Source organism: Cynocephalus volans, chromosome 6 (assembly GCF_027409185.1).
Source record: "Cynocephalus volans isolate mCynVol1 chromosome 6, mCynVol1.pri, whole genome shotgun sequence".
Lineage (NCBI taxonomy): Eukaryota > Metazoa > Chordata > Mammalia > Dermoptera > Cynocephalidae > Cynocephalus > Cynocephalus volans.
The window spans coordinates 65731406-65758055 of NC_084465.1; the positions used below are offsets into that span (position 1 = coordinate 65731406).

The 26650-nt window shown below is 32.2% G+C and overlaps 1 protein-coding gene across 4 annotated transcripts in view; it reads right to left on the minus strand.

The window, feature by feature from the left end:
- Positions 1 to 1027: 1027 nt before the first annotated feature.
- The window catches only part of KRIT1 (KRIT1 ankyrin repeat containing), a 32892-nt gene continuing 7269 nt past the window's right edge, over positions 1028 to 26650 (minus strand). For 2 of the 4 annotated variants that reach the window (XM_063099261.1, XM_063099263.1), the window contains 14 exons: positions 25839 to 25931; positions 24874 to 25003; positions 23979 to 24222; positions 23666 to 23781; positions 23195 to 23338; positions 17334 to 17490; positions 16487 to 16594; positions 14214 to 14370; positions 12803 to 12954; positions 7476 to 7642; positions 6763 to 6850; positions 6081 to 6287; positions 1795 to 1911; positions 1028 to 1271 (listed from right to left, as the gene is read on the minus strand). In XM_063099261.1, coding sequence (XP_062955331.1) covers positions 1203 to 1271; positions 1795 to 1911; positions 6081 to 6287; positions 6763 to 6850; positions 7476 to 7642; positions 12803 to 12954; positions 14214 to 14370; positions 16487 to 16594; positions 17334 to 17490; positions 23195 to 23338; positions 23666 to 23781; positions 23979 to 24222; positions 24874 to 25003; positions 25839 to 25931 — 1949 coding nt within the window. In that variant the 3' untranslated portion in view covers positions 1028 to 1202. Of the gene's footprint in view, positions 1272 to 1794; positions 1912 to 6080; positions 6288 to 6762; positions 6851 to 7475; positions 7643 to 12802; positions 12955 to 14213; positions 14371 to 16486; positions 16595 to 17333; positions 17491 to 23194; positions 23339 to 23665; positions 23782 to 23978; positions 24223 to 24873; positions 25004 to 25838; positions 25932 to 26650 lie in introns of those variants that run through there. The other 2 variants (XM_063099262.1, XM_063099264.1) reach the window with 2 other exon arrangements.

The window sequence follows — 26650 nt, forward strand, 5'->3', positions numbered from 1 at the left end:
TTAAAGATAAATCAGGCTTTCTTGTTAACATTACTTAACCACATCATTTAATAAGGCTTAGACAAAGCACCACTAAAAATAAGCAGAAGTAATTTACAATCTGTAGGACAACTTTAAATATGACTATTATATCTCTGAACTTATTTAGAACACATCAGTCTATTAGTTCGAAAAGGCTGTAGTTTCTAGCTTATTAAACAGTACATTGATCAAGTTAGCTCCTCCTCATTGACATCAGCACTCCCCTAAATGAAACAACCAGATATCTGGTGACCTGCTTCCTACAATATAAAGGTAAAGGTAACAGAAATAAACCATTGAGTCAACTCTTGAAAATACAGCATGCACTAAATAAATGCGACTACAGGTACTAATTTCCAGAGGCTGTCATTTAAAATGTTAAAATGTGTGTCTGTGTCTTAAATATGTGTGCTCGTGTGTCTGGCAGTTTTGTGTAATTTCTCAACTTTAATAATCTAAATTCCTTATTGGGTGTGGAATTATTTCAACAGGAAAAAAAAAAAAAAAAAGGCAAACAAACATGGAAAGCTAAAACTTAAGATTCCCAGTCTCTGCTACTTCCAGAGAGTGAGTGAACTTGTCTAACATGAATTGCTGAAATATTTGTTTTTAACAGTCGCCCAGGTAATTATGCAAGGGATTCAAGAAATACACTTTGAGAAAAACTACCTTATACTAGATATACATTTCAACCAAGACTTTAAAAAACATGTTGGGAAATGCTTATAAGTTTCAGAAAAATATTTTAAATAACAGTGTTACATGGTTCAAGTAGAAAATAAATTTTCTTTATTCAAATCATGTTAACTTTCAGTATATTTTGAAATAACACACAAAGTTATACCAAAGCTACACTTTAATTTCATCACAGTGCACTCCAAATTCTTTACCATTTACCAAAAATAACTTTTTATAAAGGCTATTTTATCTAATATTATACAGACTATCAATCTACAATTTTTTTTTATGTGTTTCTCTCAAAAATCAGAATAGCTTATGAGGACATTATATAAAACTAATTGGTATATTACACACCAAATAAAAGTACAGATTCTGTACAATGTAATAGTATACATATATATTACAGGAAACTAAATACCTTACTAAAAGTAACATTTTAAGAAGTCTTTCACAGAAAAAAACTACACTACAAAATGTGGTGGCTTGAGTACCAGCTACTTTCATGAATTTCTTTCAGTGGGCATGAACTGTCCATTTAGCTTCATTAACAGTTTTACCACGAGACCAGCCTACAAAGTAAAATATATGTCAACAATAAGTATCAAACGTGTAAGAATGCTTAAAGGACATACATGGCAATAGGTATCTATTTGAAAAGGGAACTTTCTTATCAGGAGGAAGCTTGTATACAGAGTACAGAGATAATATTTACTCAGGCTTTTTGAAGAGATTTAAGAAGCGACCTGCTGAATACAAATAGTGGCTCAGATAGGATACTTGTCAAGAAGAGAAAAAGACTACCTAATAACTTGATAGAAGAGACAGAGAATACTGACCAGAATTAAAAGAAATGGCACAAGAAGCTTAATTGTTATAAAACTGAAAAGAAGTATTCAAATTAAGGTTCTGGCTTTCCTTGCTTAGGAAAGGCCTGCCTTTTTTCCTCAGTCTTAAATATTTTAATTTCATTTAATAGTAGAGGTTTTCCTTGAAGTTAAATGGATTATGTCACTTTTAAAAAAAGAAATACCTTTAACTTTACTAATACAGTAGTTCATTATCAGAAGTGCAAAATAATTGACAAATACTTACCTGTTTTGTGTGTACGACAAAGCTCATTTTATTTTCCATACTATGGATCTGAAAACAAGTATCAGCATCTCCCAGTTGCCACATAAAACAACCATACTTAAGACTGATGAGTAAAGCCTGAAACATAATTAGAAACCATTATATTGACTATATATTAAAAACAACATTTACCTTCTCTTTCTATCTATACATATCTAGTCAGATCTAAACATAATGGTTTTGAATTTTATACTACAATCTATTCAAAGTGCCCACACTAATCTCACACAACTGCAGCACAGAATCACAGAGATGGCAGGCTCTCAGGAGACTGCTTTGAGCAATGATATTCTTTGTATCAGACTGACAAAAATTTTTAAAGAGGCATATTCTTATCAGTGACTTTCAGGACAATGAAATGCACTACAAGCTTTTACTTTTTGCAGGTTAAAAATTATCTCTAATTTATTCAGTACCTTTCTTTTGAGTATTCACATAGTATTTTCAGATCTGAAATTCATGCAATAGGGGTAGCATGCTGACTTAGGCAATTTCATCGCACTGAAAATAAGTAGTTATATTTAATGTAAAATTAAACATAATTTTAAAAATAATATACTCCTCATAAATTAAACAGAACTATATAAAAATCAACATTAAAGTAAACTATTCCTATAATTTAGTAACTTAATGCTGTATTTAAGCAGGTATTCGACAGTCTTGATTATTTTTTAAAATTCTCTCCTAGCAGTAACTTGCATTTTCTTGCCCTAAACATATATTCTTTGAGCACACATATATGAAGAAAGTGTTCATGCCACCCCATAAAATATATATGTTTAGAAACATCAGCTATCCCTGAATAGCAATTCTTGTAATATTGATTCTAAATAATAAACTAAGAATATGCCAAAAAAGATAATGGCTCAGAGCATTTTTAAAGCAAGGTTCTATAAATGAAACAGCATTATTTATTTACATGAGAGTATATTATGTATAATGGAAAACTAATAATATCTTGTTTAAAAAACAGCTATATATATTCATATTGTAAAATACAATTCTATACATAGGGTGTGCTAAAATCGCTACTTACCAACAGAAACATGAGTCAAGATGTCATAATACCTTAAACTGCCTATCTTTTGGATCAATCACTTGAAATTTCTTTAATCAAAAGCCAGAAAACAGTCCATTAATATGGCCTCAAAATAGTTTAATATACAGAAAAACATACATCTGTGGTATAACAACTCCTCAATTACATGGAGGTCAGATTTCCAACAAAAGTACTGAGCCCATAAGATAAAAACACAAGTTTTGTTATTAAGGGACAATGTGTAGTGAGGAAGAAATTCTTGACAAACTCCAAATAACGAAAATAGTTGAATAGAGTTGAAGAGCCAAACATTTCACAAGGTGCTTTTTAAGTGACGAAGCTATTCCAAAAGGAAAAAGCAGCTCTCATTAGGAGGTAAAACCTACAAAGGGCAAGGTGCTCAAGTGAGGGAAGTAAAAAAAATCACAAGAGAAACAGTTGAGAAGGATAATTGAGAGAAGTGGGAAGACCACAGAAGTCAGAAACAGCACACAGGTGACAAGCAGATTGGAGAAATAGTGATGTTGACAACTGCTCATGTAGAATGGGACTAAGTGGGTGTTTAAACAACCAGTTTCACTTCGATGGTCAACATAAATTAACGTCAGCAAAGGATAATCTATTGCCCGGGTGTGATAGTGGTACTATTAAGGTTGAAAACATAACAAGTACAGTTCAGTTGTGGAGACTGCAACACACTCACTATAGTAAAATGCTAAACCACAACATAGTGCACTTATCTATTCAATGGTGTTTACATTTTATGTAAGTATAGAAATTGGCTGAGCTATATATTTTCTGATGGGCAACTTTATTTCAGAGAAAGAAGATACAGAAGGTAGAAATAACTGATATAAAAACACAGCTGTCTTCTATGGCTTTTCCTGAGAATTAATATCTGAGGTTAATGTATCCCATGTAGAGTTCAAATGCAAATGAAAGGTGTTTTTGCAGATGAGGGTGTTTACTCTATTTTAGTGAACCTTGTCAAATTCAACCCTAGCAGATCTTGATGAATTTAAGACAACTGAGAACAAGCTATTTGTTCCCACCTTTGGTGAATGGAAAATGTAATCATCTTAGAACTTTCAAAGATGACTTACACCTAGATTTATCAGTGGCTTACAGAGCACAAGGTAATGGTCAGAATGGACAGAAAACATCTTAACCCTTTGGTTCAATCATCTTTTTATATACCCAAGGATAGAATTTCTATTTATATTTCTAGAAATTGAACATCTTATCCTAAAAAAGCAGACTGTTAACTAATAATGTTGCTATCATCCTCTACCTGCTTCTGATATCTCACTTATTCAACTCCCAGACCAGAATATATTCAGAATATGAAATGCTGGAAGATACTGCTAAACCATTATTTGGATGCTATGAAGCTTTTTATTGTTGCCTAAGCTTGGAATGCTATCAAGTCAAACATAAAACACAGCTTAGAGAAATGGCACAGCATCACCATCCACAGCACCACCATTCGGTTCTATGAAGAAGAGATTGTACATGTTGGTATAAAATGCTCTGAAACAGCAAAGGAAAAATTTCTTGAAATGGTGGGGGGCTTTTCTCCTTCATTTCCTTTAACAAACTTAGTACAACAGAAACAGAAAGTGGTTACAAGCTAATAAGCAGCAGACTGTTCTGTGTGAGCAAAATAGTTTTAAGAGAAAATGATAAGCAAATGACCCAAAAGCAAGCTGCTGTTATACAGCATTTAAGAAATCAACCTCCAAGTCAATTACTGAAATCAGACCCTATTTGGCCCTATGTCTCTATCTCCGTCCACAGGTATGTCTAATAGCAAAGTGAAATAACTGTTGCCCATATGGATGATCCCGAATTAGTAAGAAATGGCTAAACTATGAGTGGGATTCTTTAAGAAGTTATGTGATTACATAATAAAGACTTATGAAAACAAGGAAAATAAAAATTAGGTTCATAATGAAATTTCCTAATCTGAAATGCTTTTTTAAAATGCATAATCTCAGTTATTACTTTAACTGATTTGGAAAATGGTCTACTCTTGACAAATCTGAATTGACAGATTAGATTTGATTTTTATTATCTTCCTATTATAAACTAGAAAGCTGTTCATCTTGTTTAAATGTGTTAAAAATAATTGATAACTATGTATTTTAAATATGTGACTTTGATTAGCAAAAAGAGCACCATACAGTAACAAATTCTTATTGAAAAGATCTGAAGTATCTCATGGATGTTCACAATCTCTTCCACACTTCATCCTGCCTCCAAAAGTTTCTTATAACTAATTCTAAAACTAAGTCTAATTTTCAAAGTGAAGCCCTTATGTCAGATAGTACATTTTAATTATTTTTTATCCGTATTTTTTCATTTAAACCTAATTGATGTTTTAAACAGATAATATAATCACACAGTTAAAAAAAAATATTTAAGGTACAAAATGGTACTGTTATAAATAGAATGTCTGTCCTCCATTCATATGTTGATATCCTAACTTCCAATGTGATGGTATTAGGAGATTGGGCCTTTGGGAGTTAATTAGGTCATGAGTATGGAGCCCTCATGAATGGAATTAGTGCCCTTATAGAAGGCTCTCAGAATTCTTTCTGCCATCTGAGGATACAACAAGAAATCAGCAGTCTGCAATCTGGAAGAAGGCCCTCACCAGAACCAGACCATGCTGGTACCCTTCCAGCTTTCAGTACTGTGAGAAATAAATTTCCATTGTCTATAAGTCACCCAGTCTATGGTAATTTGCCACAGCAGCCTGAACTAAGACAGGTATACAGGGAAGTCTCCTTCCTTAATTCCTATTCCCAGTTACCTGGTTCTCTTCTCTAAAGGCTTCAAGAGATTTTTTAATGCATACACAAGCAATACGTATTTACATAAAGATAATCTTTACTTCCTCCTATTTTTACATCAATGGTAGCATATTACATATGGTTCAGAACCCTGCTTTTTCACTAAATACATCTTGGAGATCATTCTACACAAAAATACTCAATAGACTTTTATATGGCTGAAGGTATTCCAATGCAGAAATGTACTATAATTAATGTTAACCTCCTACTGATAATCATTTAGTTTTCCCCCTCAACTTTTGCAATGAATGAACAGTCTTGTATACATAACATTTCTAGTTTCTTTACATAGGCTGGTACTGTTATTTTAGATTTTATATGATGTGAGTGGTCAAAAACAGCTGAAAATTTACCTTAGTTTCCATGTTGAGGAGATGAAGTCCTTTTATATTGACTCCTACATACACAGGAATAACTTTATGATTGCTGGGGCTTGCCTTTGTAAATATCTGTCCTGTGAAAAAAGCTGCTCCATATGTTGGAATTTCCCAACAATTCTGTAAGAACATGCGCTGAAGGTGATGCATTTCTTTACTGACACCCTCACTTGTACTAAGACTCTAAAAATAAATGAGATAAAATAAAAATAAGAGAAGTATAAAAATAAAAATAAGAAATAGGTCAACTAAGCAGATTTTAAAATCAAGGCTGCTTCAAAGAAGAATAAAATTATGGAACATTATCCCAAGAGTACTTTTTCTTTTGTGATCTTAATATTTATAAAAATTGAGATATAAAAATATTGCTCGTCTATTATATTAGGTTTTAAGTGCCTCATGGGCAGAAATAGTACATTATTGCAAATTTTTATCTCTAGCCCTTACCAGTATTCAGCATATATAAGGTATTCAGTAACAGATTCTACATTACTAAAAATAAAAGTATCTGCTACTTTGTTTCAGGCATTGTGAACTAAAAGATCCATTCTTAATTTCAGAACTATAAATTTAATGTAACTATGGGCAAAACATTAATAATATTAATAGAATTTTAACTAGGCTATAAAAATGTTTTTATTTCTATTAAACAGCTTACCTTGTATTCATGAAGTATTCGATTTGTCCAGTGAGGTGCCTTACTTTTCAGTTTAGTAATAGGTACAATGGATTTTAGATTTTCTTCACTGTAAGCACACATGTCAACACCCTTTAAATAAATCACCTTTAGCAGCTAAAGTACAATAATCATTCTGTCACAAATGGCTTTAAGTAACATAATTTTTAAGCTGAAAAGTACTATGTTGTAAAATATCAGAGAACTCTAAAAATTTCAAGCAAAAAGCCAGAATCCTAACGTTATCGACTTAGAGAAATGTTTCTTCTTTCAATAACTAGGATATATTTTTGAAAACTGAAAACCATAACAAACACTTTAGATATGCTCAGTGTTTTCTCCCAAAAACTGATCATGAAGCTAGTTTTTAATGGTGGGATTCCTAAATGCATCTGCCTTATAAAACTTTTTTTACTACTTACTCAAGTCAGGTTTTCATTAACTTATTTAAACATACAGTAAAGAAAGATAAATAAATAAATAAATAAAGTACATCAAACTACGGTCAAATATAAGAAAGATAACTTTGGAGATTATAACATGAAGAATGCTTTACTATAGTAGCGTTTTTTTTTTTCTCATTCTATGCCTTGTATTCAATGTATAAATCCTTTTAATAATAACATTTTTAAACTTTCTTGGTTAAATGGAATCTTGAGCATAGCACAAGATCATGCAATGTATTAAATACTTACTTTAGGAAACCTTGCTTGTGTTTCTTACTTTCATAATTTCCATAAACTATTTGCAACAGCAGACTTGCCAATGTTATCAGTTTAGCATCAGGAGCTGTATAGAAGCCCTTCAATAAATGATATCTGGCTTCGTCAAAGAGAATAAGAATAGCTAGTGGATCTTCAATCTTAAAAGAAAAAGAGTAATTTGGTTATTAGGCTATAATTTCCTCTTACAAATGTACAACTTACCACTGTCTGATGTTGGAGAAGCAAAAGCTATATATTTGCATGTAAACAAGCTGTTATTGATTTAGAGTGTGGGCTGGCAAACTTCTTCTGTTAAGGGCCAGACAGTAATATTTTAAGCTTTGTGAGCCATATGATCTCTGTTGCCATTACTTAACTGTCATTGTAGCACAAAAGCAGCCACAGGCAATACATCACAAATGAGTGTGGTGGTGTTCTAATAAAACGTTATGTACGGATAGTGAAATTTGAATTTCATAAAATTTTCACATAAAATATTGTTCTTTTGATTTTTTTCAACCATTAAGAAATATAAAAAACCTTTCTTTGCTTGCAGATTGTATAAAAATGGGCAGCAGGCAGGATATGGCCATAGGCTATAGCTTGCTAACCCGATTTACCATCTTATAATATTATCATAAGTTTATGGATATAGGTAATTTCTAGCACAATTTTATCTAAATTTTTATATTCTTGAAACATTTTTCTGTTGCCTATGTTTTATGTTACAATATAGTAGTGAACCTCAAAGAAGATAAAAGTATGTCAATTCCCAGAAGGGCAAATGTAGTTTAAAAAGCTTGTTTTAAAAAAAACATTTTAAATTTTATTTGACCAAAAAGACTTTGCACTTTCAAATAATATTAAAGGAGAGTATAGGTTTTTTTTAAGTTTTTAAAACTTTAAAGTTTCACATTATCCAATAAGATTAATAAAGATTGAAAAATGCTAGCCTACAGAATATATTTCTAATTGGAAATAATCACCAATTATAATGTTTATGAATGAATACTTAAAGTATTTTCAAATACAATTCACAACAATACCAAATCCTATGGTAAAAATGATTTTTGTCATAGTAACTAAAGTAAATCTGTTTTTCAACTTTCTAGTACTCTGTACAATATTAAAAAACTGAAACAGATTTCGCAGAAAATAAAAGATGTGGGAACTGTTCTAAAGAGATAGCCAAATACCTTGCTAGATAAAGTGTGAATCTTGACAAGACCCTTCCTTGCATTTGTGAACTATAAAAGACCTTTTGAAACAATTGGGAAAAATCTGAATTTAGATCAGATACTGGATGTTATCATGAAGGTATTAATTTTATTAGGTTGAAAATAGCATTGTGGTATGTCCTTATTCTCAGGAGATGCATGCCAAATAAGTAGGGATAAAGTGCCATGATATGTACAACTCACTTTAAAATGGTTCACAAAGAAAAAAAAGATGAAACAAATACAGCAAAATGTTAGTGAATCTAATGAATGGTATATGGTATATTACTCTTTCTTTAATGTCTCAAAATAAAATATTGGAGAAAAAACATGGAATGAAGGCATATTTTACTAATAAAAATTGACTTAGTGAATTTGAAGAGTTTGATTAGATAACAGTTATGAATTTCCAAATAATATGTTCGATGAGTTTTAGTCAACAATTGTTCTCTTCTAATGAAATAAGGCTGTTTTCACACTACAAGAATTATGGTAACCAATAAGTGCAATTCTTCTATTTTTCAGATGGTACAGATAGTAATTTCTTATAATTACACAATGAATGAAAAACAAGTATTTTACCAGGTCATCGTGATATTCTGACTTAAGAACGTACTAAGCCTTGCTTCTTTTTTACTCAAGTCCACTTTATTTTATAGTATAATTATGCTATTTATTTATTATCCAAGTATTATCATTATTGCCCCTTTCCTCTACACCAGCCAACTTTTATTTTTTAAAATTTTTATTTACTCATTTATTTTTATTTTTGGTGACTGGCCGGTACAAGGATCTGAACCCTTGACCTTGGTGGTATAACACTGCATTCTAACCAACCAGCCAATTCTTAAAATATTACTTGGGTGGAAAATGAAGATAGACTAAGTCTACTTAAATTATTTGCAGATTTTATAGATTTAATACATTTTTTAAAATCATGGTAAAATATATCTGCTGATAGACACTTAGGTTGTTTTCACCTTTTTGGCTATTATAAATGCTCTCATCACAAAGAAACTAAAAATTTTTACAATGATGAATTTGCCAACTACCCTGATTAAATCACTACACATTGTATACATGTATTGGAATATAACTCTGTATCCCATAAATATGGACAATCAATATGTTTCAATTAAAAAAAACAAAAAAAAATTTTTAGGTTGCCATTTTAACCATTTTTAAGTATATAATTCAGTGGCATTAATTACATTCACAACGTTGTGCTACTGTCACATTATATCCACAACTTTTACATCACCTCAAAAAGAAATTCTATAACCATTAAGAATAACTCCCCATTCCCCTCCACCCCAACACCTCTGGTAATCTTTAAGCTATTTTCTGTCCTATGAGTTTGCCTATTCTAGATTATTTATATAATTATAAATTATAATATGAATGGAATCAAAATATTTGTTCTGTGTGGTTTAACTCACTTAGCATGTTTTCAAGGTTCATCTGTGAAGGGCATGTATGAGAACTTAATTCCTTCTTATGGCTCAATAATATTTCATTGTACATATACCACATTTTGTTTGTCCACACATCTGCTAATAGACATTCAGGTTGTTTCCACTTTTTTGGCTATTATAAACAGCCAACATATTCAAAATATTATTTATATTATTCAAAATATTATGAATAGCTGTAGTGAACAATGATGTACAAGTATGTCTGAGTCCCCGTTTTCAGTTCTTTCAGGTATATACCTAGGAGTGGAAATGTTGGATCACACAGTAACTGTATGCTTAATTTCTGAAGAACAACCACACTGTTCTCCACATTGTCTACACTATTTTACTCTCTCACCTGCAATATATGAAAGTTCCAATTTCTCTACATGCTCACCAACACTCGTTATTTTCTGTTTTGCTTTTTACAGCCATCCTAGTAGGTGTGGCTTCTCCTTGTGGTTTTGATTTTCATATCCTTAATGACTAATGATGTTGAGCATCTTTTTATGTGCTTGTTGGCCATTTGTACAGGTTTGCTGGAGAAATACTAATCAAGTCCACTGACTACTTTTAATTGGGTGGTTTGTCTTTTCATTGTTGAGTTGTAGGAATTCTTTATTTTGAATAGAAAACCTTTTTTTGATTGTTTTTTGCTTGTTTGTGTTTGGCAGCTTGCTGGTACAGGGATCCAACCCTGAACTACAGCGTTATCAGCACCATGCTGTAACCAACAACTGTGCTTAACTGGCCAGCCTGGATAGTAAACCTTTATCAGATATATGATTTGCAAATATTTTCTCCCATTCTGTACGTTTGTCTTTTCACTTTCTTGATAATATCCTTTGATGCATTAAAAGTTTTTGATTTTGATGAAGTCCAGTTTACCTATTATTTCTTTTGATGCTCATGCTTTTGGTGTCATATATAAGAATCCACTGCCAAATCTAAGGTCATGAAGACTTACCCCATGCTTTCTTCTATTGAGTTTTATGGTTTTAGCTCTTATATTTAGATCATTGATAACACTTTGAATTAATTTTTATATATGGTATGAGGTTAGGGTCCAATTTTATACTTTTGTAATTTCCAGTTGTCCCAGCGCCATCTGTTGAAGAGACTATTCTTTCTCTGCTAGACGGACTTGACACCCTTGTCAAAAATTAATTGGCCATAGATGTATGGATTTATTTCTGGACTCTCAATTCTATTCCATTGATCTATATGTTTATCTTTATGCTAGTACCACAATGTTTTGATTACTGTAGCTTTAGAGTATGTTTTGAAGTTGAGAAATGTGAATCCCCCCACTTTATTCTTCCTTCCTCAAGATTGTTTGAGGCTGTCTGCAATTTCACATGAATTTGAGAACTGACCTTTCCATTTTTGCAAAAAAGGCTGTTTGAATTGTTAGGGACTGTGATGTTATCAGCACCTTGCTTTAACCCAATGAGCTAACTGGCCAGCCCCAGCTGTGGGTTTTTCATAAATGCCCTTTATCATGCCGAGGAAATTCCCTTCTATCCTAGTTTTCTGAGAGTTTTTATCATGAAAAGGGGCTGGATTTTGTCAAATGCCTTTTCTGTATCAGAGATGATCATGTGGGCTTTTTCCCCTTTATTCTATTAAAGTGATTCTAACACATTTTTAACAAATAATTGAGACTTAACTTTTTAGTAAATTTCACAAATTTTTATGTAATTCCCAGTATATTTGGTTGAAACGATTAACTCTATCTTTGATTTGATAATGTAAGAGGGACAATATAAAGTTACATATAAAACATTTACCATGTTTAGACGTGGCCACTGAAATTTTCATGTGTTGAAATTTGTTTAATCTTGTCTGTCTAATATTTCCATGGACAAAAAAATCATGAAATGCATTATATTTTTTTTCTTCACCAATGCTGGGAGACCTTGGAACTTTTATTTTTTCCTTCAATTTTCACAGCTACCATTGTATTTAGACTATCATGCCTAGTTTAAGTTGTTATAATCTCTCCCTTAGGTTTCTCCTTGTCCATTCATCCTTATGGCATTACCTCACCTCATTTCTAAAATCTACAGTAGTTCAAACCCAGACATACTGGAACAGAGCTATTATCTAATGTAAATTCTATTCTTGTTTTTTACTATCTACACAATTCTCTGCTTGAGTCAAGAACAGCTACTCACTGACTGTTGAGAATAATTTTCTTATGCTGCCTTTAGAAATACAATCTTCTCCACTCAGATTTTTTTTCTGTTCTCTTCCACACCAATATATCTCTTTTCTTCTTTGAAATTTATACAACTGATTAGCCCTTTATTAAGTTTATCTTTGAACTTGAACTTCCTTTCTAACTACCCAAAAAATTACTTTTTCTATATAATTCATCTCCCCATTTGATTGCTAATTTTTTTTTAGGATGGCTTCTCTGTTTCTTTTGTATTCTTAAGACAATGGGAGTAGAAATGAAAAAACCAACCAAAGCAGAATAACTGAAACTACCACTTACCACAAGGATGTAGGAACTGAACAGCAACAAAAGTAAATAAAACACCTAGTGCAGAAACAGCACAATCTCTCTGCCTCTAATTCCTACAATAGGAACTCAACAGATTCTGTGCGTTTAAATGACTATAAATAAGATTTCCAAACAAACCTTTTTTTCAACTTCCAAAGGAAGTCTCACATCTCTTCTTAGGAAAAGCTGTGGTGTTTCCCTTTGAGGATCCAAATTGGTCAACTCAGCAAGTATTTCTGGCCAATCACGAACATGTTGCAAGGGTTTATGATAAGGCTTGAGTTGAAGGCCTGAAAAATATCTTTCCTTTTATAAATGATAATGCAAAAATAAATCAATTATATCAATGTATAGAAAATTTGTCATATAAGTACCACGTGCTAACTGATTGTGCCACTGGAACTCCAATGCATAGATAATTTGTATTAAGCTCTCTGCAGTTAAGTACTGAATACAAAAATAAGGGTCAATAATTATTTTAATCAATATTACTACCCAAATTGTGCTTAACTGCTTGTTTTTAAGGATATCAGAATTATAAAAATAATTCTTAAAATAAATAAAATTTATCAAATGTATTTAAAATCCTGAATTATATTATAGCCTATTTAATTATGACATAACCAGTAGAATTTAATGTTAAAAAAATACAATTAAACCAGGCCGGCCCGTGGCTCACTCAGGAGAGTGTGGTGCTGATAATACCAAAGTCACAGGTTCAGATCCTGTACAGAGATGGCCAGTTTGCTCAATGGATGAGAGTGGTGCTGACAACACCAAGTCAAGGCTTAAGATCCCCTTACTGGTCATCTTTAAAAAAAAAAAAAAGTATAATTAAACGACTAGATAAGCAGTCACATCAATCAGTTAAACCCAGTATGTAATTTGCAATACTTTGAGGGACAAATCTATAGTGACATTAGGTTGATTTTAAATAAAAAGGTTTGGCAGAAAACTAATATAATCTTCCCCCCACTTCTCACTACTACACTGGACTATCTTTTTTTTTTTTTTTTTGTGACCGGTAAGTGGATCGCAACCCTTGGCTTGGTGTCGCGCCGGCCAGTGAGTGCGCCGGCCATCCCTATATAGGATCTGAACCCGCAGCGGGAGCGCCATTGCGCTCCCAGCGCCACACTCTCCCGAGTGCGCCATGGGGTCGCCCTACACTGGAGTATCTTTTAAAAAAAAAAGTAGGGGGGGACAAATAAAGGAAAAAAACAAATTATATTATTTTGAGATGAGCACTGAAAATAAAGGCAAGTTGTATGAGCACTATGGTTTGACAGCATTAAAATCAAATGCTATTACCAGAGAACAAAATTTTGGATTTTGCTACTCAAAAAATGCTTTGAATGAAGCAGGGGAGAGGGTCCCTGGGACTTACCTGTTCCAGTAGTTTGAACACTAATAATTTATATAAAAGAGAAGAACACTGTATTATTTCAAAATTTAAAAGTCAAAATAAACATATATTATACTTAAGTTTACCAACCAACTCCCAAAAAGGAATAATGAGGTTTACATGACAGAATAAAAACTTTCTTACTGAGGTTTTCCGAACAGATCCAAATAGTGAAATATTGCTGTGTTTCTTGAGAGAGACGCATCCCTTCCATTATCTGCTGCACTGTGGTATTATTTCCATGCTTCAGTTCAACAGAACGATATGATCCATCCATTCTGTATATTCGAACTTTTTCATACTAGGACAAGAAATGATAATTAATTATTTAACCTGCTTAGAAATTACATATTACCATCCAACAAGATACTTCATTTTCAACTTCATATTCTTTTGTACAGATTCCTAACATGGAAAATAACAGAAAAACTGCTTTGGGTCAGAATCTGTGGAACATTTTTAAAACATTTTGCTTCTGTAAAATATTTTCTTCTGGATGTTCCCCAGCCAAATAAGTTTGGGAAACTAAGGAAAATGGCTTTTTAAAAAATACTGAACTTCAAATTCTTGTGAGAGGATGTTTTAGAGCCTTTAATGTACAATGCAAATATCATATGATATGGGGAGTACAGACTTGGTTACTGAATCTAGTGTTAGCTGGGTACCTCATGAATCTAGTGGTCCACAAATCATACTGCAGAAATGTGTACCAGCAATAATTTGTTCTAAGATGAATCTGTGATGAAAGGAAGACTTTGCAGGTAAAAGTTATAGAACAAAACGGACTTTGAGCTAGTTTCCTTCCTTCAGTTCAAAAAATCTCAGGGAGTAGTGGCATTCTCAATAGATTTTTATTGTTATGGGAAGCAACTGATGCCCCCAAGTAACTTCCAGGCAGTTCGTTTTGAATAAAGTGATTCTTTACCTTATCAATCCTTATATCTTATCAATTCCCAATATAAAAATTATGCCAGGAATAAAAATGTGTTATCACTACACAGCTAGAAAAGAAATTGTAGTAAAGTATAACATAACGGTGCCAATAGCGCTTATCTATTTTCTTGACTCTGTCTTATGCTCTTGGAATAATTCTCTGACAAAATATGTATGAGTGCGTGGTGAGTATGTGTGTATGAGTAACATTCCTTAAAGGCAGAGATCATATATTCCTTATTACTTTCAGCATTTTGTAGTGTTAAATTCACAGAGATGCTTAGCTCAACAAACTTTTATTGTCTAATTGATGGTTAATGTCTGAAAAGGCTTAAATATATGGGTTATATCTGTTGGTGTAAAGCTTTTATCCTTTATCTGTTGGTATAAATCTTTTTCTCTGGATTGCAAGTTATTAAACAGTTTTAAATCAATGATAGTTTTATCATCACTTTAACTTTTAGGAATAACTGAGTTTCTTTTAATTGTTTCTTCTCTTTCTCAATATCACTGCTAACTGTAAGTTAAACTTTACTCTTTTTAATACTTTTTTTTTAGATTTTTCAATACATATTATTTTTAGAAGAATACAATATTATAAAAGAAATATATTTCATGTTATTTTTATTCTCTTCAAATTACGTAATTTTATTTAATGTTTTAATAAGAGTTTAATTTTATTGATGCATTTATCAAGTTTTATGCTTGTTATTTCTTTTTTTTTTAATCTGTACTTTCATTTCTGAGTAAATAGATTTAACAATATATATTATTCTCTAGTTGCTGTTTTGGTTACATCCCAGAAATTGTGATAGATGAGTAACCTAAAAGTGACATATTTAAAAAATTTTTTTTATTATTAGCATATTCATTCTTACAAATCATATTTCTTTATGCCCTTTTTAATACAATATTTTTTTAACGGCTATGTGTGCCCAGCATTAGATTTATGAATTTAATTCAGGTGTAATTAGATGAAAAGGCCAGGTTGAATTAGCAGAGTATAAGAACTAGGAAATCACTTATTTCACTTTCGTGAGGAGGAAAATTAGTCTACTACACATAAACTAACTTGCTGAAACTAAAATAATGAATGATGTGCAATGCTTTTATTTACAAATATAAAATGTTGTTTAGAAGGCCTAAGTTGAGGGATATGCTTCAATGAATACATTAGAATTATTTGTAATCAGCACATCAAGTATAGAGGTTATACTGAAAATTAGATTAATTTTAAGTGTTTTGAAAGTTATATTTATTTATTTTTACAAGTTTTATTTTGTTATGTAAGAATAAGTGCCCAAATTTATCATTCCAAATGTGTTAGGGATAATAAATTTAATACCTATGAAGTTTAACAATGAGGTTTTATAGCAGTAAAGAAGCCAACCATTCAATTCATCCTTCCACTTCTGGCACAGATCCTCAAATTACCTATCAGTTTAAATACTATGCTTGGCTCTGTTTATGAAGATTATTCTTACTGGTTTGTTAATGGCTTCCTTCAATAATTTTGCAGCTTCTTCCCAGTTATTTTGTTTGTTTTCTTCACAAATATTTAATGGAGATCTTCCTTGTTGGTCTGTTATGTGCTAGATGTGGGGGAAAAAAGAAAAAAAAGGCAATATACAGAAAATGTCATTCAATCAAAGTTTCAAAAAAATAGACTTGTCAAGTATTAAGTAAATATTAACAATACTTAGTACATACTATACTTAAATAAGAATTGCCAAAGATAAAAGACTCAAAGCCCTAATCAATGAAATTATTGTTTTTTAAAAGGTGTAATATAACAAAAGTTTTGCTAATGCTGTTATTTTTCCCTTTATGAAAATACTTGTTACTACAAATTCCAGAAAATGGGTAGAAAATATATATTTTCCAACATTTTTGGGGAAAATACAATATAAAATGAAAAGAGGTTAAATTTTATGTACATTCTGGAGATGGACAGTGATGATGTGAATGTACTTAATGCCTCTGAACTAATACACCTAAAAATAGATAAAACTGTAAATTTATGTGAGGAGTATTTTACACAATAAAAAAATTTTAAATTTATGTTCAAAAGCACAATACATGCATAAATATTACTTACACTATAATGTAGGTAAAATTTGTTTTTATTCACCTGAACTGTCAGGTGTACAATTAAACATTTAAGTAAGTAAGTGCCATGGGCCGGCCCGTGGCTCACTCAGGAGAGTGCAGTGCTGATAACACCAAGGCCACGGGTTCGGATTTAATATTTAAAAAAAAAAAAAAAAGTAAGTGCCATTATTTATTATTCACTGCTTGAACATTAAAAAAAACCCTTGGAAAATAACTTACTCTGTCAACTTCCGGATGGTTTAGGAGAATTTGTACTATTTCAGCATGTCCTCCTCCAGCAGCAAAATGAAGAGGAGAACTAAGCTGTCCATTTAAAAGATTTGGGTTGCACTTTCCTTTCTCTAACAATATGCGAGTGGCCTCAACTTTTCCATACCTATAAAGAAATAAAGCTTACATATAAAAAAGTCATCCAGAATGTATTAAAAATCCAAATTTTACATGTTATCTCAAAAAAATCTAAGATTGTTCTAGGACAGAAAGCAAGGGATTATTTAAGACATTGACATAAATATTTTTAGTGCTTATAGATTTCTTATGAATCATTCTGGTTCAATTCAACTATTTCTATTTCTGATCAACTGAGAGAAAATATAACCTCAAATACAAGATAGAACATATGACAAAGTACAAAAGTTACAAATTAGACATACTTTTTAGTCAAAAATGAGTTCAGAATCAGAAAGTAACTCATAAGCTAACTTAATAAGCAAGTTTTTCACTTAGGCCTGACTGTGATTTACAAAATAGGCCCAAAGACATAATTCTGTATGTAGTTGTTGTACGAGGGGTCTTCACAAAGTTCATGGAAGGATTCATGATATATATTAATTCAATTTTTCCACGAACTTTTTAAAAAATTAAAACATAATTGACTACATATCTGTGGGGTACTGCATTGAATATCAATACCTATTGCAATATGTGATACTCAAATTAGGATAATTTTATATTTAACATTACACAATGTAATCATTTTTTGTGGCCCTTTACCAATTTCTTGCTTACACTTCCTCACCCTTCCCCTTTTCCTACCTCTGGTAACCTCAGTTCTGTTCTCTCCTTTTGAAAGCTTCCATGAACTTTTTGAAGTACCCTTGTATTAGACAATGTGGGAGACACATAGCTCTGCTCTGGAAGGTTTACAATGTAATTGAGAGGCAAAACATAAGCATGGGATAAGGTACATAATGCTGTAAAATTTAAGTAATAGCTTAGGATAACAATCAACAAAATAAGGCACTTCATATTTTTCAAATCAAAATAGTATATAATTAATGCTTTAAAAAATATCAGAAAAGAGATACAACTTCACTCTAAGATGGTCCTGAAAAGTGTTTTGATAGAAGAAAAAATTTCAAAAGGATTTTACATAGGAAAGGGTACAGGGAAAAGAAGTAACCAAAGCAAGATCTCAGAAGAGTAGAAAGCATAAGTCAACCAATCATTTGGTTAGAGCCAAAGACTTTTGTAAGGCAATCTGAAGCAATGGTGGGAAGTAAATTGTTGTTTGGAAATAAGAGTGTGGTAGGGGAGAAGGGGAAAGAGAAATTTGGTTTTAGATATGGTGCATTTGAGGGGAAAATGGCACATCTTTAGAAATGATCTGATTTGCACTCAACTTTTCCTTTCTTTCCCTTCACATATGCTACGGTTTTCCTATACCCCAAATCGCCCACTTGTATCCTAACTACCCTTCTTGTTCATGTGACTTTTTGATCACATTCTTTGCTATTCTTAAGATGTCCTTTTCTCCTTCCTCATTTTGTTCAGGGTAAATTCCATAATTTCTCCAAAACCATTTAAGATATACTTCCTCTATATTCCCACTATATTTTAGCATTTTATTTTTGCTTCTTTTATGGGACTTATCTCATTTTACCTGATTTCATCCTTGTTTATACACACGCTTCTCTATCAGTCTAGAAGTTCCTTGAAAGCAGAAACAGTATCTTTGCATCCTTCAATGCGCCTTATGCACAAAAGATGAGTGACCAAACTGTTTAGCAGGCAACAAAATGCAGGATTGGTACTGAGGAGCAAGGCAAAGGCTTAGAATATCTATCTGAGAATATGCAAAGTCATCTTAACTGAAAATACTGTTAAAGCTGGGAGAATGGGTGAAATCTTTCTGAGAGAGAATTTAGGGAAAGATGATCGTGTTAGAACAATGAAATGTATCTTAAAAAACACCCTTTCAAAAAAAGGCAGGAAAATACAGTGAGGGAGCAATTCAAGAAGTAATAATATAAATAATTAATATGAACATACATTTTATATGATGCTTTAACATTTTCCAGGTACTTTCTTTTATAATTATTTAATATAATCTTCACAGAAACTTGAGGCAGACAGAGGTATTTTTATCACACAGATGAATAATAAAGCTTGACCTAAGTTAAGTAAATTGCCCAAAGTCTCATTATTACTATCCAGAGATAAAATCTGGTTTTCTGAGTGTTAAAATAGTAGTTTCCATATTGGGACACATGCTTGGATCACAGAATGAAGGCCAGTACTTCAGTAGTATTAGTAATAATAATGATGATGATGATGATGATGATAAGGTAACAAATAATATGTTGCACTTGTAATGACCTTCACTATAGCTCCATTATGCCCTTTCAACTGTAATTTGTTCTTAGAACGAAGGGGTGGTCAACAGTATTAAAAGCTTCAGAGCAGGGAAAGAGATTAAAAACTCAAAGAAGTTTAAGAAGGTTTATGAAGAGTGAAAAAAGAGAAAGCAGAGTGTGGCCCACTCACCTTTGAAAGGAAGGAAAGAAAACAGGATAGTAGTTAGAAGAGGCAGCAGGTTCAAGTTAAGATTTTTTTTAAGGAAGAAGAAAACCATGCATATTTGAAGGCAAGAGAAAAGAAAGTGTGAAAAATTAAAGAGTAAATTTAATGGGAACAGGAAAGATTTTTACATCCATACCCTATGATACAGGAGAGATGGGAACAAAAACAGATCATTAAGGATAGAGAAGGACATTTCTGATGGCTTCAATTTTCTTTGAAAATAAGGAGTAAAAGGGAGTATGGGGATTATAAAAGTAGAGAAAGAAAGTAGTGGGAGTTTAGATACTTAAGAGTAGAAAGGTTTGGAATAGGTTGTAAGGGAGGAGTAAAAGGCTGAGAAAATAGACAGCTAAGCTACAGTGAGGTCCCAAATAAAATCAGATGGAATAATTTATAGGGAGCCAAATCACCATAGTTCTGAAAACACTTTCTAGCAGTGATCTGAAGCTTAGAATTATTACCAGAGAAAGATGACACTGACTTGATTCAAAAGACAGAGTATGGCAGAGAGGCATGGAATATCAGTGAGACATTTACTGAGTGGTTGACAAGTTTTCTACGTGGGGTGAAAGCCATTTTAAATAGTTTGGAATAATAGTTTTTCTAGAAAGAAAAGAATAGTTTTTAGGTGCCTGATCGCCATTTGGAAATTTTTAAAGCTTAGAACAATACTAGGGATGATCTCATTAAGTAGTCCTCAAAAAGTGATCCAGAAACCCATGAGGATCCTTGAAACTTTTCCAGAGTGTCCTCTAGGTCAAAAATATTTTCATAATAACACTAAGACATTACTTGCCCTTTCACTCTCATTTTCTTGTAAGTGTAGACTGGAATTTTCTAGAAGCTATGTGACATGTAATACTGCAACAGACTGAAGGTAGAAGCAAAGTGAGTATCCAGCTATCTTCTCTTAAGCTAGACAATAAAGAAGTTTGTAAGAATGTAAAACAATGCCACTCTTCTCATTAACATTGGAAAATATGTTATTTTTTCATAAAGTTTGTTAATATATAACATTTACTGTTATTTTAATATAAATGAATACTTAAAATACTTTTCAGTTTTTACTTCTAATATGGTAAATAATACTAGATTTAATCCACATAAACAAAAATTCTGTAGAATTATAACTTTTAAGAGTGGAAAGGGGTCCTAAGACCAAAAAGTTATAGTAATAGTGATCTAATCAAAACCCTCATTTTAAAGATGAGAAAACAGACTAAAGGGGGTAAAACATTTTGTCTAACCTTATAAATACAGGATCAAATGCCAGTCCGATGTCCCCTCCTCAAACCTTGTACGAACTAGTGAATAAGAGTACATTTCAGAGGTGAAGTAGTTGAAGTTTTTTCCTGACTAGCTAAATTATTCTTTATTCACATTCACCTCAATCAAATGATGCATCTGATTAAAAGTATTACAAGGTGACTCATACTACTTCTGGTGTATTAAAGTTGATTATTATCTCCAGCTGAAAGAAGATTTTATCAAAAGATAAAATTCTTTTTCTTGGTGTATTCTAGTAACAAGAAGGTGCAGTTAAAAATACTGCAGATTAATAAATTTTAGATTTAGATATCAAAATCTTTACATTTTTATAAACTTATTAATAAAAGCCAATATTCATTGCGTGTTTATTATGTACTCTCAAAGCACCTTATTTGCATTTTCTCTTTCCATTTTAGGTAAGATACCACTTTAAAGCCCATCTCACAGATAAAGAAACAGAACCTTAGAGACATTAAGTGACTTGATGAAAGTCATACTTTTTGGAACAGTTGGGACTGATACGTAGGTACATTCCAAAGCACATTAAATACTATACCATACTTTTGTTTTTTATGTAATAGGTAGTTGAAAACATTACCATTCTTTAATTAGAGAGGAAAATAACTCCCTGCCACAAAAAAAGGGCTACATTATAGCCAAATATAAATTTGGGGTTCCTAAACTGAAATATACTACCTTTGTATACTGCCTTTCCTAATTTCAGTGTACTTTCTTCAGGTTTGAACTATATTCTCCATCTCTTTTTGTTTAGCTCCAGGTAGAGCATATGATTTCTTTTAGTATTATTTCTGCTACCAGTATTTACTGATAATCTGAAGAACTATTCATTCAGTTAAAAACAATTTAGAGTTAACTCTTTCTAAATCTGAATATAAAATTTCCCTGTAATGGGAAATATAAGAGCACATTTATAGAATTAAAGATCATATTTTTAAGGAAACAAAAAAAAGATATACACTAAAAGCAACTATATTTAGGTACTTGATCACAAATATTAGAATCAGAGAAATCAAAAGAATTTTGAGTTGGAAAGAACTCTAGAAATGATCTATTTATTGCATTTCACATATAAATAAATAAACAGATGCAGAGAGGCAAAGTGAAGTACCTTGCTCAATGTGGTACAGCTCTGACATTGTGGAATTCAAGAGGCAGTAAGTAATATGGTACTTCTTAAACTAGCCAAGGAAGTTCACTTTAAACATTAGGTCAAAAACACCTTTTTCACAGAAATAATGGTAAAAAAACTTCATTATGTCGTTTGTAGAGGATGGGCTATAGCAAACAGTTAACTACTGCTATGAACACTAAGAACTCAGCTGAACTGAGGGGAAGAGTTATTATTTTGTGAGCAGAGTAGGAGATCAAGAGCTACAATGGGCAACTAGTGAAAAGAGCTAACCTCAATCCTGTCCCAACACTCACCTATGAAAAAATGGAAGGCTATGATTCTAATGAAGGCTTTGGGAGTGTCTTGATACCATAGCTTCCCAAAGAACTATAGGGATTCTTTTCAAAACTGATGCAAAGTCAAATCATATGTAGTTAGTTATCACATATAAATGTTATAGGAAAAATACAAGGGGACTTCAAAAAGTTCATGGAAAAATAGAATTGAAAGATAACATGAATCTTTCCATGAACTCTTTGAAGTACCCTCATAAACTAACATAAAAGCAAATACAACAGAAACTGAAAGGGTGACTAAGGGACCTCGTGTTCTGCAATGACTTTTACTAGTCATTAACTATCTTACTGTATGACCTGGGAATGCCTAAGAACACTGACAGTACTTTTCCTAAGGGACAGACATTGCAATTCTGAACAGTGGCACATATCAAAAATCAAAGATGAAAACAGAAAGCTTCATAAGGCAAACGTGGTAGAGAGAAAGTGTCTGGAATGAAAACAGTTTTGAAAAGAAGCACTAACATTTATAGCTAAGAATTTATTCTTTCTAAAAAGAAAAGAATAAGTAATCCATTTACCAGCATGCATAATGAATAGGTGCCCAGTGGTCACTATCTAATTGGTTGACTGAAAATCTTTCACTGAGAAGACGGCTTAGTAATTCTGAATCTCCTTCACAGGCACTTCGATGAAGAGGAAAATCATCTACCCACTGTCGTTCCCTAATCATTAAAAAGAAATTTAAAAAATACAAACAGCACTGTTGAAATTCAAATTGTTTCAAAACAAACGTGACACATCAATAAAGCTATATCAGTATACGGCTGAGCAGCTGCAAACTAGTAATTACATTGCATACTATTTGCATATACTGTACAATTTTAAACAACATTTTAACATTAGAATGTAAGTTTAAAAAAAAGCAAGGGCTGGCTGGTTAGCTCAGTTGGTTAGAGCGTGGTCAAAGTCAAGGGTTCAGTCCCCCATGCTGGCCAGCTGCCAAAATGAAAACAAACAAAAAGCAATGTAGAGTAAAACCAAAACAGTACTTGTCTTCTGTGACACTGCTCATGCTTCTCTGCCATTTTTCCTGTTTGGGAATTTGGATTTTTGAGTAGTCTGGAGCTCCTAGACCAAAGTATGGATTTATTACCACTTTATCTACCTAGAAAGGGAAAAGAAAAGGAAACAAAAACCCCTTAAGAGCTTCAGATATTGACTTTTATATGTATAAATAGAGCAAGGATGTTTTCTTAATGTTTACAATTAGTAATAAATGTATTTATATTCTCAGGGAAAAAAAAAATTATATTGAGATGAAATGTCTTTTGAAACCAGAGCCAAAATTCACTCAACTCTTACCCGGTTTGTATACTGAAGATCTGATCCAAACAAAGGGTTGTAAATACAGGTATCTGCTTTCTCTAGGGCTAACATTTTAATCTTTATTTCTAGTGCACTATAGCCCATATGTAGTGAGTTTTCTGTCTGACCTGATTCAGTAGCATACGCAGGGTTTATGACATTAGTTTTTATCCGCTCAAGAGGAGAAGGTCGGAATAAAGCTGGAATAAAGTGAGATTGTGAATGGCGTTCATCTAACCACCTGGCAAAACAGAAAAAAGTAGAAGTATCTGTTCAAAAGTGAAGCTGAAAAAGGTAGACAGACTGCTTTCCAACTCTGATATGTGATACTTTCTAATATTACCTTCAGATTTTTGTAACTTTAATTAGTGTTGGTTAAGTACTTCATTTATTGCTAGAAAAAGTTTTGTTAATGGACACAGCAAACAAGTTTTTAAAATGCATATGCCGTTATAACAATAAAAAATAAAAATAACACCTTTCAAAAAACATGAAGTACTTTAAAAATATAAATCATTGAGATGCAGGTGACATCAACTCTATTACTACAGAAAGACATAGGCGTGAGAAGCTTAAATGACTTGTTCACTGATAAGATTAAGGCAATGCTAAATCTAGTTTTACAACAGGGGAATCTTATTTCTCAAGCCTTCCTAAGCCAGGGTAGCGTTTGTCATTTTTGAAAAATAAAATTAACATGCTGTAAGCAGACCAGCACAATCTTGTCTTGGGGGTTTTTCACTTTTATATTATAATTTAAAAGCTTAACATTTCTTAATACATATATTATTTTGACTATTTTCTTCTGAAAGTGTCTATATCTATCACAACTAATTTCTACTATGAACATGTATTTGATTAATTAAAAAATATTTTTAACGGCATTTCTTACTTATCCAAAGCTATTAACATCCTTGCTGTAAGTGTAGCAAAGTGAGTACTGGATTCACTACAGACTCGCATAATATCCTGTAAGCAGTAAAAAATAGGGCATCCTGGAGTATACGTATATTTAGTATTATCTGAAAAAGAAAAATGAAGAATTATGTAAACATATAAAAGCCTTGCAACTGCATGTTTTTCATTTAAAAATATACAGTATGTTAAAAAAAAATTAAGACTTGTTAAGTATAATATAAATTATTCTAGATTTGGAATTAGAAGATCAAGTGATGACCAGCTCTATGACCTTGTCCACTTGGGTGAATGCAGGATTTAGAATCTTGGAGGACTATAGAAACTGTTTCCTCTTTTTCTTCCTCAACAGTGTTGTAAAACTTATTAATAAGATTTCCAACACCGTTTAAAACACTGAACTTTTAAATCTAAGTTTGACTGGAAAATATATCTAGAATGCTAGGGCTGGCTAATAAAATACATGTAAGTACTATGAAGCAGCAGACTGATGGGATGACCATGGTGGGTCATTAATATATCATTAGTATTATTACCATCTTACATCAGGCCAGTACTCTAGCTTCCAAAGTGATTTCACATTCAGTACCTTATTGAATTCCAAAATGAATACATTATTGCTCAGCTAAGAAGCCTGTATATTATTTTGAAATCAAAACATCTTTAAGTAACAAATTTCTTTTCTTTCTTTAATTTTTTTAATGTTTTGTTTTGTTTTTATTGGTTATGAATATTCATGGAGTACAAAGCAAATGGTCACCACTCGTGCCTAAGATGTGATGGCCAGATCCATACCAGCAGTCTTTGTTTTTTAATTTAAAAACATGTATTTTACAACAGTATTATACTATCAACTATGAATGCGAATTCCTAAGTTCCTCAATAGACTTTCACTTAGCATCTAAAGTACATAAAGATTTATAAAATAAATTTAGACTTTACCTTTGACAACTGATGGAACAATAAATAACGCCGCTTCTCTGCCCATCTTCTCTCCATCCAGAGGAAATTTCTTCATTAGTACCACTCGTTTTCCTACTCATTTAAAAAAAGTCAGCAAAGATAAAAATAATTATTTTATTTTATTTTATTTTTTTGAAAAGATGACCGGTAAGGGGATCTTAACCCTTGGCTTGGTGTTGTCAGCACCACGCTCAGCCAGTGAGCTAACTGGCCATCCCTATATAGGATCCAAACCCATGGCCATGGTGTTATCAGCACTGCACTCTCCCCAGTGAGTCACAGGCTGGCCCCCCAAAATAATAATTTTAAATCCTATAAATTACCCTGAGAATTAGAAAATTAAAAATTTAAAAGGCAGCATTAAGAGGAACTGAAATAGTCAATATTATTATATGCATTAATAAAAACTAATAATTCTAATAACAATACATAATCATTCTGTGGACAATCAACTAGTAGATTCAGGGTCCTGATCTTAACTCACTAGAAGAGAAGCGTTCTATGCACAGCAAGGAAACTGTCCCGCTAAGAACTGGGAGAGCAGCTGAACAGCAAGGCATCCCACAGGGTCAACAGGTATATACTTCCTCACTCAGCTGGGATATAGATGGGAATTTTACTACAGCCTAGGCTGGCAAAAGAGGGTATATATAAGTTCAAAGTTTTAATCTTTAGAAGCTCTTCATTTAACATGTAACCTCCATCCACAATTTCAGTTTTTTTAAAGCCTGATTGGACTACAAACTATTGTTCTGAATTTTAACTACTGTACTTAGTCTATTTTTCCTGAT